At 38.3% G+C, this 17,573-nt stretch overlaps 1 protein-coding gene across 3 annotated transcripts in view; it reads left to right on the forward strand.

The window, feature by feature from the left end:
• Nucleotides 1-17,573, forward strand: part of LOC126365750 (sodium-dependent nutrient amino acid transporter 1-like) — a 279,984-nt gene that overhangs the window by 234,081 nt on the left and 28,330 nt on the right. For all 3 annotated transcript variants that reach the window (XM_050008226.1, XM_050008227.1, XM_050008228.1), the window contains 3 exons: nt 13,267-13,398; nt 14,433-14,569; nt 17,101-17,138. In XM_050008226.1, coding sequence (XP_049864183.1) covers nt 13,267-13,398; nt 14,433-14,569; nt 17,101-17,138 — 307 coding nt within the window. The remainder of the gene's footprint in view (nt 1-13,266; nt 13,399-14,432; nt 14,570-17,100; nt 17,139-17,573) is intronic.

The raw sequence follows: 17,573 nt of genomic DNA on the forward strand, positions 1-17,573 counted from the left end.
CCTGCCACATGATGCTATTCTCTCATTGACAATCCCATGTCCCCCCCCCCCCCCCCTCCCGTAACAGTTTGTGGTTGTTGTTAGCATTAAGTACAGTATGTGTGGCTCAAACTGTTTATCAACCATTGTGGCCCAGGTAGGCTAAAAGGCTGGGCACGTCTGGTTTAAGGGTAGCATCCTTGATTAGTAATCAGCACATCCTGGTTTGCAGATTAGAACCCAGTCACTACTTAAATTTTGAATAAAATTAAGTAACAAAAGCAACAAAGGACTTTCTGTATAAGGAGTGGACAGAGCTCAGACCACTCTGTAATCTATGGGGTGGGAAACTGCCTCTAAAAGGGAGAAGAATCATTAGTGATCAGTGGTATGGGATGCAGAAGTTAATAGAAACAACCAAATTAGAGAGCTAATGTGTATCCACAGAACATGTGGCCTGTAATTGAAAAAGTGGCATGTGATCTCTCCATTGGCAAATCGCTGTGGGTCGTCTCCTCATTCAGATCCCCATCAGGAGATTGCCAAAGTTTAGGTAACCACAAGAAAAAGATTGTAGAATGTCACTTTACTGTTCATTTTTCAAACTGGAGTGTGGAATGTCAGATGTTTGAACAGGGTAAGGGAAGCTAGACAATCTGAAAAGGGAAATGCAAAAAGCCAGTCTAGATACCATGAGTCAGTGAAGTGAAATAAAATGGAGGGAAGATTGGGGTATCTGATCAGACAAATATAGGATAACATCAGTGATGGTAGGGTTAGCTATGAATAGGAATGTAGGACAGATTGAGATGTCTTAAACAGTTCAGTAATAAATTTGTTCCCATCAGAATTGACAGGAAACAATCAATAAAAATAATCTGGCATATGCGCCAGTGTCACAAACAAATGGTGATGAAGTAGAAAAATTATGTGGGGATATAGAACAGTTAATTCAGCGTGTAAAGAGAGGTGATAATCTAATAATCGTGGTGGGTTGGAAAGCAATAGTAAGAGAGATAGAAGAGAGGTACAGGAGAATATGAGCTTGAGAGTGAGAATGAGAGAGAAGAGACTGAGTTTGACAATAAATGCTGCTGGTGATAGGAAATGTACTGTTCAAGAAGCACAACAGGAGGAGATATACGTGGGAGATACCAGCTGGATTATGCCATGATGAGACAAATTCCAAAATCGGATACTGGATGTAAGATTCACTCAGAAGCAGGTACATACGCAGATCACAATTTAGTAATGTTGAAGAGCAGGCTGAAGTGTAAGAGAATCACCCAGAAGAATCAGTGTCAGTGGTAATGAATTTTTCAATAGGCAATGTTACCAGTGTCGACAATTATAACTACACTTGCTTGTCCTGTTAATACATGACCAGCTGTGTTCCTTGACGTTGAATGCTCAAGAGGGCAATTGGTCTCCCTTGTCCTTTCCACTGTATCAGTTGTAATGGACCATGCCACCTCATCCTGTGAATGTCTCGTATATCTTAATGAGCAGGCCAACCAGGAAATCCGGGTGAAGGAAAAAGTACCCTAACCTGTCGTTTGCAAGTTGTTGTCTAGTCAAAAGCCCTGCAATTTATCATCCAACACTTACAGTACCATTCTTGCTATGCCTTGTTCCACAAAGAACATGGCCATGGAGACTTAAGACTTCCAATTCAGTACTGCAGTTGGGAAATCACTCATTGTCATGGTAGCACTCCATCCTCTCCTCCTACTGCTGCACAACAAACCACCAAATCTTTGCCCCCAGCAGTGAAATCATCTGCTGCACAACCAGCAGGCAGGAAGAACAAAAGGAGTACTCCCTCAGACTTTTTACATCCCTCCAGTCAACAGACATCTGAGTCTTCATCTGTCAACCACAAAGACTAAAAAATTGAATAAAGGCAATTGGTCTTCTCCTTCCCTAATTTGGAGAACTACTTCAACAGTGTCACTGCATGACACCCTCACCTGGCTGATCTTCATCTGCCATTGTGCACTGCCTACTGGTTTTCTACCCTGTCTCTGCAGCCTGTAGCACTGAATCTTCGAAGGCTGGCACTCATTTGCTTCTGAGGTGACTACCCTTCATTTGTTCCCTCTTCACCATTATGACTCTTCTGCAATGGAACATTTGTGGAATTAGACCCAACTAGGAGGAATTATGAGTGATCTTGGATACACAGTGTGCAGTTGTTCTCTATAAAAAAAAAAAAGGCAGTTTTGACCTCTCATTTATTTGGGTCCACTATTACCCTCCTCCCCAATGACATCATTTTGTCTCATGGGGGAATCATGCTGTTCGTCTGGGTTGACGTCCATAGCCAACCATCTCTTTGAACTCCCAGCTGCAAACTGTTGCAGCCCACATTTTCGTTTCTGATTTTGCCCTGTCTCATTGTAATGCCTACATTAGAGATCGGCCGTTCATGAACTAATGGGTCCAAAGGAACGGTTCACTAAGTTGAATGGAAGGAGTGAGGAGCGAATTATAAGGAATGGTCTTTCATAGTTCACTGTGGTCACAACTTTCTGCTTATAGCTCCCAGGAATGGTAGATGGTCTGTCTCATTCCCACAACAGCATGTCAGCTAGTCTCGGTCTCCCTTGGCCGGACTTGTCCTTCTTCGCGTGGCCACTCATTGCAGATCCAATGCGATTGCTCCTAGTTAGTTCAGTATCAAGTTGTTGTTTATTTCATTTGCTGCTCAGGCCCATTCTAGGTCTGTTTCAAACCTTTTTTGAACTCTGGACTTCTGACTCTTTTTCGTATTCTATTCAGCGTCCACAACCGGTAATTAAAACGTATTTTATAATTATGTAAATTACATAAAAATTATGTGGTATGTAATACATACAGCTTTTCAGGTAACAAAAGGGCATATCAGCTGACTTAACTAGTTTGATAAACAGTGGAAGACATACTTATAAAAAGACAAGCTTTTTGTTATTACACATGCAAAGGAAGTTGGCTCAGCTATTTTCTGTCTTTTTTTTTATCCAAGGTAAAACAGCATGTTCATTGCTGTGGAAAGTAGACCAACTTGCAATCGAATGAAGCCCATGCTCCATAATCAAGTGTCTGGTATCACATTTTGTAAAGAGAATCTGATAACTTCTACAACATTATTTTAGTGGCACAGGGTGGTGCACGAAAAATCGGCCCTGAGTACTAGACTGTTAATTGTAGCCTACCAATCATCATATATTGTTTCAAAGTTGTTGCTTGCATTAGCTGATTTATTTCATTACTGCCTAATTATTACATGTTTATCTATTTTGCTCATAGCGGTCAACAAACCATGCATAATTGGCAATCAGTCTACTTGGGGTTGGTTTTTCGTGCACTACCTTATATTATTTCACTGTGATCAGCCACATAATACTACAGTTGGCTAAACAAGAGGTTTTGCAGAATCACAAAAATTACTTAAAGTGTGTGAGATATCTGTAATGAATAAAAACTCTGAACTCCAAATGGGAGGCAAGTGCCCCCTCTTGTCACCTTCCGTCTTTAGTCACCTATGCTATTAATTGTAAATTTTTCCTTAAGAATCATATACCATGAACAATGAATGAGTAAAAATGAATGTTTCTGGGAAAAAAAGAGCAATCACCAGTGAGCTAGTTCCCAAGGGTAACGAGTTTGCCCATTTCTGGTCTACATCCCTCCATCATTCGCTGCTCCAGGGCAGACTTCTCCATCTTACTGGTCACCCCCATCACCTCTTTTTGCTACTAGGTGACTTTAATGCCCACCGTCTCCTTTGGGGCTCTTTGAGAACCTATCAGAGGGATTCCCTCTTGGCGGACTTTCTCAATCAGTCAACATCTGTCTTCACACTGGGGCACCCATATTCCTTTCGGGCTCCATGCACATCTATTCCCATTCGGACCTCTTGTTCTCCACTGCGAAGCTTGCTCATCATCTCGATTGGTGCATTCTCTCTGACACATACTCAAACAACTATTTTCCTTGTGCTATCCGTTTGGTGACTCCTACTCCACCTGCGTGTAAACCCAGTTGGCAGCATTCTAAAGGTGACTGGATGGTATATTCTTCCATGGCCACCTTTGATGAACAACATTTTCCCACTTGTGATGACCTGGTAGAGTCCCTTATGAACATTATCCTTACTGCCACAAAATGTCCCATACTTCACACTTCATCTTTACTGCAAGTGGCTTGGGTGATATCCTTCTCCTCCTGGAATTGAATGCTACAATTCTGCCTTTACTATGAAGGAGCTAGACCATGCTCTAACTTCATCTCAGTCTTCTGCCCAAGGGCCAGACTATGTTAACATTCAGATGTTGAATCACTTTTCTCTTGTGAAGAAGCACCTGCTCCTTTGCACCTACAGTCACATTTGGGCGGATGACATGTTTCCTAGACACTGTCATGAAGTCGCTTTCATACCCATATCTAAGCCCCATAAGGATAAATACCTTCCTTTAGCTACTGCCCCCATTTCTCTCAGCATCTGTCTTTGCAACATGATGGAATATATGATTCATTGTGTGCTGGCATGGTGGCTTGAATCTCGGAATCTACTGACCACTGCACAATATGAATTTAGAGCATGCCATTCTGCAGTTGACCATCCCGTCACTGTCAACCCGTGTCATGAATGGTTTTCTGTGGGAATATCAGACTGGCTGCTGGAGAACTGGTACCCTCTTTACTCTACCCACTTGGGGCTTCCGAGGCAGCCTGCCCCATTTCCTTCAGGAATTTTAAGAGGATCAAGTTTTCAAGGCATGTGTGCATATGGCCTTATTGAACACCTTTATCTAGGATAACGGGATGCCTCAAGGCTCCATCCTGAGCGTCTTCCTCTTTGCTATACCCATTAACCCTGTTATGGAATTTTTCCTGCTGGGCATCTCCGTCTCCCCCCCTCTCAATGCTTTTGCAAACTATTGCAGTTCTTCATGGACTTGTCTCCTTGAGCAATGTCTATGTCTCAGTCATCTTTACTCTTGGAGCATCAACAATGACTTTCACTTTTCCACTGACAAAACCATTTGTTTGAATTTCTGGTGGCACAATGGGTTTCTTCCAGCCTTTACATCTTTAGCCTGTTGCTCTTCCGTTCACTGAAACTACAAAATTCCTGGAGCTCATGTCTGATAGGAAACTTTCTCGGTTGTCCCTCATGCTTTACCTAGGTGCACTCTGTGCACAGTTTCTCAACATCCTACGTGTCCTAAGTTGTACTTTCTGGGGAGGGGATCAAACCACCTTCCTCCATTTTTACTGATCCTATGTCCATTCAGAACAAGACTGAGTGTTACGTTGATTCCTCTGCACATCCGTCTATCTTATGCTGTCCTAACACAATCCACCAATGTGAAACTTATTTGGCCACTGGTGCCTTTAGACTAGCCTGGCTGACAATCCCTAGGCATAAGCTGCTGAACTACCACTGTCATCCTGGCATGATTTCCTCCTCAGTGGATACACACATTGTCTGCCATGCCCAGCCACCTGTCCTGTGCCCCCTTTTTTTACAATGACTCCTGTATGGGGTGCGCCCTTCTTCTGTACCCTCCTAGAGTTTGTTTCGGGTTTCTGCTCCAGCAGCTTGACTTCATGCTGCCTGCCACATTCCCAATGGTTGTGAACCCTTCACTGCCTTGGCTTCATGCAGCAGCCTGTGTTAATGTTGGACTTCATTTGCTTCCTAAGGACACTACTCCAAATTTGATCTATTCCTTCAAGTTTCTCAACTTTCTCACGCAACTTATTAATAGCTCCTTCATAGACTGATGGCTCTAAGACTGACCTTGGTGTTATGCATGCCTTCATCAGTGGCACAATGCATTTTTGGTATTTGCTTCCAGAACAGTGCTCAATTTTTACAGTGGAGCCATTCGCCCTGTATCAGGCCACCCAGTATGTGCAGTGACACAGGCTTTTTAATTGTCATAGGCTCTGATTCTCTCTGTGCCCATCAGGGCCTCTGTGTGCTATACATGGTTCATCCCTTAGTGCAAGGACTATCTCAGCCTGCTAGCTCTTCCATTGCTTTGGATGATCTCTGTATTCCTGTCTGTCAGCAGTTGGTGTCAGTTTGGCATCATCATCAGCCTTCTTTTCACAGGAACAAGCTCCAGGGAATTAAACCTCTCCCAGCAGCTTCAGACTTTCTCCTGGCCCTCTCATCACAAAGAGGTTGCATATTGGGCACTGTGGTTTTAACCCTCGCCATTTAAGCGGTGGTTGCCCACCACTTTGTGCTTATTGTTATCAGCCTTTGACAGTTTACTATTGCCTGACAGACTACCCTTTTTAATCACTTATGATCATGTGTGTGCTTGCTGTCAGTGCTATTGGCTGTTTTAGAGAATTATGTATGGGCTGTCAACCACATTTTACTCTTTATTCATTGTAGCAACATGGCAAACATTATTTAATCTTTGGTTCGGGACCTCTACTGTACCTACAGCATATTTTGTGGGCCTCTCTCCAAGGGGAAGTCCTTGTTTGTAGCTCTTTCATTCTGTCACTTGGGCTTAATGTGTAGTCATCTTTAACCTTTTCTACCTATTCATGTTCGAAGGGTCTGACATGAGTGCTTATGACCTCAGTTGTTTTTGTGCCCTAAAACAAAAAAGAAAAGAAAACATTATCTCTAAAAAAAAAAGAGTAATCACATATGCTGGACACAAACATAGTTACAATGAAGTTAACTGCAAAAAACCATTGACAAATGGAAGAAATACTTGAACTGACTTTAAAAAAAATGTTAAAATGGCTCTGAGCACTATGGGACTTAACATCTGTGGTCATCAGTCCCCTAGAACTTAGAACTACTTAAACCTAACTAACCTAAGGACATCACGCAACACCCAGTCATCACGAGGCAGAGAGAAAATCCCTGACCCCGCTGGGAATCGAACCTGGAAACCCGGGTGTGGGAAGCGAGAATGCTACCACACGACCACGAGCTGCGGACGATCAACAAAAAGACAGTACAAAAATATTCAGGAAAAGACAGGAATACAGCAATATAGATGAGTTAGTAATGAAATAAATAAGAAGTGCGGGAAAGCCAGTGTGAAATGGCGGCAGGAAAAATGTCAAGAAATCCAAAAAGAAAATATCATTGAAAGGACTGACTTAGCATATATAAAAGTCAAAACAACCTTCAGAGAAATTAAAAGCAAGGGTGGCAGCATTGAGTGCAATGGAAATTCCATTGTTTAACACGGAGAAGAGAGCAGATAGGTGGGAGTACATTAAAGGCATCTAAGAGGGGAAGGAACTGTCTGATGGCATGATATATGGTGAAATGGTTGTTTATAGGAAGACAGATAGTGTCAAGTATTAGTTAGAGGCAACAGAGCTTCGGAAGATTTCATATCAAATTAGGCAGATGGGACTGATAATATTTCCTTGGAATTCCTCAAATCACTAGGGAAGTGACACCAAACTAACATTAAAGTTGCCATATAGAATGTTTGAGACTGGAGACATACCAACAGACTTTTGGAAGAAGAGGAACACCACAATCCCAAACACATCAAGGAGGGATAAGTTGAGAACTACTGCACAGTCAGTGTAACATATCATACATCCAAGTTGTTGACAAGAATAATACTCAGAAGAAAAGGTAACAGAATTGAGAATCTCTCAGATGATCGGATTGGCTTTAGGAAAGGTAAAGGCATCAGGAGGCAGATCAGATACTGTGCTTCATAATGGAAGCAAGACTTAAGAAAAATCAAGGCACATTCATAAGATTTGGTGATCTAGTATTTGTGTTAAGATTTTAGAAATTCTGATAAAAGTAGGCATAAGCTATAAAGAAAGATGGTTGATATACAATATGTACAAGAACCAAAAGAAAACTATGAATGAAAGACCAAGAACAGAATAAGTGGATTGAAAAAGATGTATGACAGTGCTTAAGTCTAAGCATGTGATCAAAATTCAAGGTGAAAGTATATTGATGATAAGATTCACTGAAGACATTGCTATCCTTCAAGGAAATTAAAAAAAATTGAGATATTTTGAGTGGAATAAACAGGCTAATGAATTAGAGAACACCAAAAAACAGGCAGAAGTAACGAGATGTAATAGAAATGGGATCAGTAAAAATAAGATTAGCAATAAACTGATAAACTTAACATCAGAATTTATGACTATGAAGTAGACAAAGTGAAGAAATTCTGCTACCTTGGAATCAAAATACCTATGACAGACAAAGCAAGAGGTACATAAAAGTAAACAGCACAGACAGATAAGGCTATCATTAAATATTGATGTAAATTTGAGGAAAAAATTTCTGCGAATGCGTGTTTGGAGCACAGCACAGCATTGCATTTTACATTGGAAGAGAAGAGAATAGAAGCACTTGAAATGTGTTACTATACAAGGATGTTGAAAATTATATGGACTGATAAAGAATGACCAAATTCTCTGCTGAAATGGCAATAAAAGGAACATGGAGAGGACACTTACAAGAAGAAATATGGGTAATTCATTTGTTGAAAAATCAGGGAATAACTACCATGGTACGAGAGGGAGCTCTATGGTGTAAAAAATGGAGGGGGATTGGAATACATCCAGCAGGTATATTAGGTCACTGGGTGCAAGTGCTACTCTGAGATCCAAGGTGACACAAGCGAAATTCATGGTGGGCTGCATAAAACCAATCGTAAGGCTGATGAATCAGTGACTCAAAAGAAAGGGAGACTATGTAAAACAGTTTCCATGTGAGATAACTCATATCAGTGCCTCCTATGAGAGTGAATGAATGAATGCCTAACCTTTCATACATTTATCAGTGCAATATATTAACACAAATTTTGGGATCAGTCAAACAATGAGATTACTGAAGATAAAAAAAACTAAAATTCAAATTTTGGCTAATGGATGAAACAAATCGGTAGGTTCAAAATGAGTCATTTTGTAACTTGCTGTACCAGGAACAGACTACATGCATATTATGTGCAGCAACAACAAAAACATTGTACCAAACTGGTACTTGAAATCAGAAACTTGCCTTTCAAGGACAGTGCGCTATGAATTATGCTACCAAAGCATGCCTCACAGGTCAATTTAAAAACACAATTTGCCACAAATGTCTTTATTCTTTCCAAATTCAATCATGCCTGTAGCATTGTGCAAGAGCATCCATAGACTTTATATGAAACTGGAAGATGCTTGTGACAAGTTGACACGACTATTGTTCTGTGTGCTCATGCAGTTCAATTGGCAACAACATATCAGTGAAATTGTATAACTTGCTAAAGTGTAGAATGATCTTACACTAGTCTAGGTGTAATTTACACAGTATGGTAATTGTATACTTCATATTACTAAGACTTTAAAGTATGATTGGTACTAAATAAATAAAGAACATTGGGCACAATTAAGATTCTGTATGTGCAGTGACAACACTCTTATCACCATTGTATGAGGAGCCGTTCAATATGTTACACAACTGGGATTTTATCACGCTTTGTACCGGTCACCAGCAACACAGTCAAATTGAGAATAAGTGATAACAGCATACTGGATAGTGACCACATCATGAGTAACTGACACATAATACACTCCATCTCAGAGGTCATGAAAGCAGGGTTTTTTCGCACACTATTATGTCAAGATTAACACTATAGTATAACAGTTTGAGAAAAAACCATCACTGCCACCAGAGTTCTATTTCAATGGTGAATAGATGGGCCACATTACAGGAAATAATCTGCCAGTAAAATGCCTTGCAAAAATGATGACCACTCCCCAAACAGGCAGCCATATCATCTAGAACCTCTGCCTTGCTGTAGAGACTGCCATCAATGAAGGCTTGAAGTATCAGGAGAGAGGTCACCCGGACTGACAAATTACAGTATCCATTACATACCAACAGCAGCATACATGCACACTGAACATCATACAGGATGCACTGTTCAGGCAAGGAGGTATTCTCAAGATAATTTTTATCATGGATGAATTCAAAGGCTGGCACTATCATTGTGACTGCTAAGTTCTCTCTGAACTGTTGTATGGAATGGAAAGCATTCCCTACGATGCTTGTAACTGCACTTTAAACACCAATGGCAACTGCATGTGAGAAATTTAGAGTCCATGACAGTTCAACCAAGACCTCCAACTTTCTCTGTGGCAAAATACTACTTACTGGATGAGACAACTGAAGGAATGCTTCACATACTTCAGCTAGGTATTCAGAAAAGGAACAGCATGTTAATTATGCTTATGTTGTTATAGATGCAGAGTTAAACCACACACTCAGATTTCTCAATTAGTTCTGTGCATCATGCAGTGTGCTGCCCATTGTAAACATGGCAGATATTAAATCAAATGCTAATTTAACAGTTTCTAATGTGGTTGGATTTTTGAGAGATGTGTGAAGAAATTATTGCGAAGAAGCCAACCAAATTAGCAGAAACATGATAAATTTTGAACATACATGAGACAATGAACTTTACAACTACCAGAGTCAAAATAGATGAAATTCAAAAGTCCATGGAAAATATGCATCAATTAGGCTTCATTTCATCAAAACATAAATACAATAATTATTGAACAACTTGCGTTAGATCACTCCTACACAGGTGAAACCAACTATGTAGCCCTGTCACTACGACAAACACAAGTGAACAAAATTAACAGCAAGGATCTCCGTATGTGATACAGGCTTTGGAGAACAACACACACAACAAATGTTTATTTTGTGAAGTCATCTACCACAAATGCAGTGAAAAGGGGCACATTGCAAAAGTATGTGAGGAAAAATGGCTCAAGCAAACCAGGGTATAGTTCTTGTACTGATGACAAAAGTCAGAGATTAACATTTTACAAGAATTCAGCAAAACTGATGAAATCAGTCCTGTCATTCTACTTACATTCAAGATAAACAGATTAGTTTTTAAATGTAGATAGATATATGTAGCCTCATGTGTCATGGTCAATGTGGCAACATTACACTTGGTATCACCTAGTTTCACATTACAAATCACCAATTGAAAATTTGCTTCCTATTCTGCTTATCAATCCACTGCACTGAATGTTTTCCAGTAAATGCCACTATCAGTGAGACTACATGCAAACTTTTACAGCATGTGATGTAAGTGCACTTAAACACTCCTAGGCCAAATGTGAAGATCAAAAGTTATGAAAAATATCCATTTTGTTCAATTATATTTTGGTAATAATAAGTCATTCTTGTTGAGCAGTAATCAAAAACGGTGACAGAAAAATTACTTGCTCATTATGAGGATTTTAAGTGATGCAGCAAGCAAAGTTATCATTGGGATTCTATGTAAAGTGTAATACTCTGAATGGGCTTTTACAACACAGTCTTGAAAAGTAGTAGTAGTAGTAGTAGTAGTAGTAGTATTGGTGGTGGTGGAAAATTACTCATTACTGATAACTAAAAGTCAACTTTTAATCCACTTGTTGCTACTGATGAACTTCTTACTCCATAACCTGAATGTCTGTCTGTTCAGTCAGATAGGAAAAGCAAACATCTTTTGCAATCTTGATAGTACTGATAGCTAAACCCACTTACCAATGGGTGAAGAATTTGGGCATGTGCCAACACTGAATATAACAATATAGCTGTTAATCCCAAATGAGATATCTGTGGTCCAGCTAACATACTTGCTCTTTGGAAAAGCCCCTGCACTCATGGCAAAGCACATCTTAATAGGTGCTTACATGAGTTCTCATTCTTATAGAGTGTGTAATTGGAAATCCCTGTGAGTATTATAAAAAGTGACAGTGTTAGTTGTCAAAAAACAATTGGCCAAATGTCGCAGGCCTATTTTTAGGGCCAACTGTTGACAGTTTATCAAGGAGATGTAGATTATATAAAATAACAACTAAAAGTAAATAAAGCTGGAAAAATAATTTGTGTTAGATGTTTATTTACAGTATATTTCACATCATCAAATTGTGTTCCATTAGGAAAGTGGAATGTGCTCCATAATAGTGATGTTAACTGTGGCAGTAAGTCAGTACAGCGATGACAGTAACCATGTGTATTGTGTATTGAACCGGGGTCCCAGAAATGACAGAGGCTTTATCCCGTCGTAGCCACAGTGGCTCACAACCCAACAACAGACCAGAGCAGTCCACCCACCCCGCCGCGGCCCCACACCGAACCCAGGGTTAATGTGTGATTCGGCCCCCAGTGGACCCCCACCTGGGAACGTCTCATACCAGATGAGTGTAACCCCAAATGTTTGCATGGTAGAGTAATTATGGTGTATGCATACATGGAGACAATGTTTGCGCGGCAGTTGCTGACATAGTGTAACTGAGGTGGAAGAAGGGGAACCACCCCCATTTGCCAATGCAGATGGAAAACTGCCTTAAAAACCATCCACAGGCTGGCCGGCACACTGGGTCTCGACACACATCCCCCGAGCAGATTCATGCCAGGGACCAGCATGCCCTCCCACTTGGGAAGCAGCACGTTAGACTGCATGGCTAGACAGGCGGGCTACAGTAACCTTACTTGTATTTTATTTTTTCCTACACAACTTTTAAATTTTATTAGAGACCATAACTGCTTTAGTATGACATTTATGTATTACGTAGTTTATATAGAGGGCACCACACAGCCAACCAATGTGTTCTCCACAAAGCTTACTATCATTACACTGCAGTCTTTAATGAACTGTGAAAAGAGCCTAACTTCAGGTGTAGATGTACTATAGCTTGTATAACAACTCCAAAATACTGCTATATAATTTAATTTACAAGGGGTATAGGTTATGTCATAAGTTGTAATTTTTGTATACTATGCTCTATGTTCATCTTGTATTTTTAGCATTCATAATGGCTAGTCTCTTGCTGAAGTTTGGATCTGCCATTTTGAAATTTAATAACAAGTTGGCTACAGCAGGTTAATGGTAGTTAATTCTTGATACATCATACAATAGTAGTTTGTCATGTGCTGTAATCTCTTAAGATATATTTTGCTATTTCACCTTCTTGAATATCCTTCTATTGTAACTTAGGTGAAACAGTTAACAAATTTAAAACTTCAAACCTGCTAGTATATTTGAAGTTTAAGGAGAGAGGGGGGAGGGAGAGGGGAAGCATTGGATTTTAAGTGAAATGTGGAGAATGTGTTTTTCATAGCAAGAGTTATTTGTGCCTAAAAGGAAAAAAGAGTCCCTTCATATATAAACTGCAAGGAAATTTAAGATTTAATTCCATTTTTTATTTAGTACATTGACAAAAATATAATGTTTTAATTACAAATTACAGGTAACTTAAACCATACCTCTTCTGTTTTTTTTCTAGTGCCTTTTCTAGTGGCATATGCAATTGTGATGTTGGTTCTGGGAATACCATTATCTTTCTTGGAAATTGGAATTGGACAGTTCTGTCATGAGGGACCCATCAAACTTTGGAGAGCTGTTCCACTTTTCAGAGGTATGTTTCACATTAGTTATTTATAAGTCACTAATATTTCCCTCTATTATATTCACTAATAATACATATACATACACACCCTTTGTGAAGTTGTAGAGAACTCTGAAAACTATAGTTTGAAATAAAACACTTGTGGTAACCCTAATAAGGTAACACTTTAAAATTCTTCAAGGAGAAATAGGCCTTGTTTATAAGCACGTAGAGTTGGATTATAGAACTGTTGAAGAGTTGTTTTACTTAACATTTTTTTTTATTTCAACATAAAAAACAAGTTGAGTTATCTACACAGAAAATTGAAGACAATCAGAAAATGGAATGATCAAAACATTGATCATTAACAATCTTGGATAGTGTGAAAAAATTGCTCGTACTAGTATGCTCGCTAATACAATCTGCAGATCTGTTGTTTGAGTTATAGGAGGCCGAGTAACTGTTATGCTACATAAATTAACTTTTTTATAATAGCTTATCAAAGGTGAATTGGTAGTCTAATTAATGACAAATATTTTTACAATTTTGTTTTATGATATATGCCTATATCATATGTGACTGGCTTTATTTTAGACGTGATTGTTTTAATCAAATAAGTGATTTCAGTAGGTACATTATTAACATTGTCATATATTCTATTGACTTTCACGTATTTGATTAGATTAGCTAGTGTAAGTAAGTGGCACAAATTGTGAACCTACATCAGCCAACCAGAACAAATTATTATTATTATTATTATTATTATTATTATTATTATTATTACTACTACTACTACTAATGGTTGCCTTTTGTGTGCACAGTTATTGGAACAAAACTTGTTTGTTAAGCTCTAGAAAATATAGTCTGAATGTACACCTGACAATTAAGATGAAATAATTAAATAACCAATGAAAAACTCTTTCAGTTATTGTAATTATTTTGTGGTCTGAGGTTTGTCATGATGATATCAGAAAAACTTACTGCAGTAAGCAGTTACGAGCAGTATTCACCCATTTTGGCCCTCTTTATTAATTGTTATTTAGTCACGTTTTGCTTTGTTACAGGTGTTGGTTATGCAAAACTCTTCCTTTGTGTATTGACTGGACTGTATTATTCACTCAGTGCAGCAATTGCTCTATTTTACGCAGTGTGGAGTGCAAAGGGCCCATTTCCATTTTCAGAATGTGTGTCAGCTGACAATGTAAGTAATATTTTATTGTAATCAAATAAATCAAGTCATTTGATTTTTATCGCCAGTATACATTAAAAACTAAAAGCTCCATTATGAACTTAAATTTATTAGGTTGTGAATACTTACAAAATAACTTCAGCCACATGATAAAGACCTGTGACAGATTCACTGACAAAAGCATTGTGAACTTACAATGAAATATGAGGCAGGAGAAATAAGGCAGACAATAAAAGCACTGCAAGTCACTGCATATCAGTAATTTGTTGTATCTGATTAGCACCGTACTACTGGCAGTCTAACAATGTCAACTGGATAAATCTCTACTGCAAGTAAGCTTTCATTAACCTGGAAGCCTGTTTAAATGCGACAGTCCTTTGCTATGTGTTAGCCTTCTGGGAAGTGATGTATACCTCATCTTTTCTGCCCAGTCAGCACCCTTAATTATCCAGTTACAGAGCAGGTGTTGCAGTTTAACATGGCTTCCAAACCCCCATGTAGTATGGTATTTTTCATATGCATAAATGATTGTCAAGACTGCAAGTTACAATAAGTGCTGGATTGACCAGCAGATAAACCATAAACATTTGGTTTTAGGATTAAACATACATATATTAAGCAACATTGCTAGATCTTTGTTGTATTTCATGTCTCCAAAAAAGATCTAACATCCAGATAATCTTAGATGACTTACTGACTACAGAACTGAAAGATTTAGTAAGAAACTAGGCTTCACTTTGCCTTGTTCCAGTTCTGCTGGTTATAATTTTTCTTTCTTTTTCCCTAGTGATTTTTCACATTTACAATTGATAGTTGCTGCCATACAGATCCTTATCAACAGCTTGCCTAATCCCAGACAGTGGACTTTGTTCATAATTATTTTAATACAATATATTACTGCAAAAACTATTCCCTATATGAGGAACAGACAGATACACATTTTGGTAACTCCTTCTCAATCATGTTAATGAATTCTTCTTTTGGATTAGATTCTCTGTTGACAGTTCAGCTACCCAAACTTTTGGTAAGCATTTAAGTTTTGTCAAATTTAATTAAATTCAACCTTCTCAAAAATGTACTTTTTGATAATATCCTTATGACCTCATATTGTTATGTGAGGCTTCTGGATATTTTAATTGGAAGATGTTGCCTACCTGTTGGTGGATGCTTGAAACTGCTTTAGCATCAAAGCACACTGAAAATATTCTGTGAGAGGGTAGAATAGATAAGTCAGCTGTTGTGTTCGTGCATTAAAAAAAGACACGTTTGGCTAATGTAACAGTAGTGACCATGTCATTTAGTGAAATTTGCAGTCTGCGTCTTCCAAAATGTGTGCTCTGTCTCATAACAATTTGCTTTGTACAGCATTTGAAAAAATTATTTACATTTACTTTACAATACTATTTTAGAATCACAAATTTGTCATATGGTTCTGCAAACTGCTTGACATTTTCGTGAACTTTCCATTTGTTTTAATGATATTGTCCTTCTGTATTTGTAACATTCTTAGAATTGTTTCCCCATTCTTAATTAAAGTGGAGACTGGCAGTTATATTGGCACAGAAAACATGTATTTTATTTGTAAAATGGCATTAAAACTTCAGTAGTTGAAGATAACAATAATAAAGACAAAGATGCACAGAGTTCTGTGAAAGCATTTATAAAGCATAAATTAATAAAAATCAGAACCAGTAATTTTTCATAATGTAAATATTGGTCCTATATAATCTAATTTAAGACATCAATATCTGTAAGGAAAAAATATTTTTACTATGATGCTTTCTTTCCTCCTCGACATATCCCAACTGTTCTCCTTCTGCGCAGTAGTGAACCACTGCCTCTGTTACACAGTAAACTATTATTGGTCTTCTTATCTGTTTCTATTTCTGTTGTCCTCCTTCCATGACATCTGCTGATTTTCCCCTATTATCTCTCTCTCTCTCCCTCTCTCTCCCTCTCCCTCTCCCTCTCCCTCTCCCTCCCCTCTCTCCAACCAGTCAACTTCTTCTACACATTGGTTCCTTCTTTATTGCCACCACACATTTTTGTTAGACACCATTCCTTACATTCAGTAACAACACAGTGAGAACAATGAGTAATACAATAAGGCTGTAATTTTCCAAATATCATATATTAATAATTATGATTATTATTATTATTATTATTATTATTATTATTATTATTTTGTGTTGTTCATGTTCTGTACATAGTGTAATACACAAATAGACACCATAAGCTGAACCTCTTTTCAAGAATGTGTGCCATGAAGTTCTGGTTAGGATTAGGCAAGCATTCCTGGGTTGGGGACAAGAATCGTGTTTTGAAATACCTTTCCAGATGATCACTGAAGTGTACATTCTTTCATTATACATATATATATGTCAGCACTAAACTGGCTGTGTGAATTCTTTTACTGTCACTATTGAGGTGTTCCCCCCCTCCCCCTCAAGTGAAATGCATCCACCTTCACAATTTTCGTAAAGTAGTTTTAGGATTCACTTTCCATGGTGTATTAAACCTGGCATTTTCTTTTATTTTTGCAGAATAGTGAAATTGGATTTCCTGCTGAAGACTGCTTACAGTAAGTTGCTTTTTTTTCTTCCCCCCCTTTCAAACTAAATGAAAAGTTCCAAGTTTTTATTCTGTGTTACAACATTACTCCTGTGGATAGAAATTCACTTAATTTGTAAACTTATAAGAATTGTAAAGTGTGATGGGATGGATAAATTGTCATTATACTAGACTGTTGTTTATAAAATGTAGTGACCTTGAATACAGTATCTTAAATTTGGATTATAGTACATCACTGAGAGGTAGCACTCTAAACATGTAATATGTACTGATCTTAAAGCTTGCACCAGCAATTAAAATTTAAGAACAAAGCAATTTTTGGGATAATAAAATAGTTAAAATGTCTTTAAAGATACCTGATATTTGTAGAATTTTTAAGTGTGAATGTGTGTGTGGTTAGTGACAAACAGCGTATGCTGCCTATCTTTGATGGCAGTTATAAATA

This window comes from Schistocerca gregaria, chromosome 4 (assembly GCF_023897955.1).
Source record: "Schistocerca gregaria isolate iqSchGreg1 chromosome 4, iqSchGreg1.2, whole genome shotgun sequence".
Lineage (NCBI taxonomy): Eukaryota > Metazoa > Arthropoda > Insecta > Orthoptera > Acrididae > Schistocerca > Schistocerca gregaria.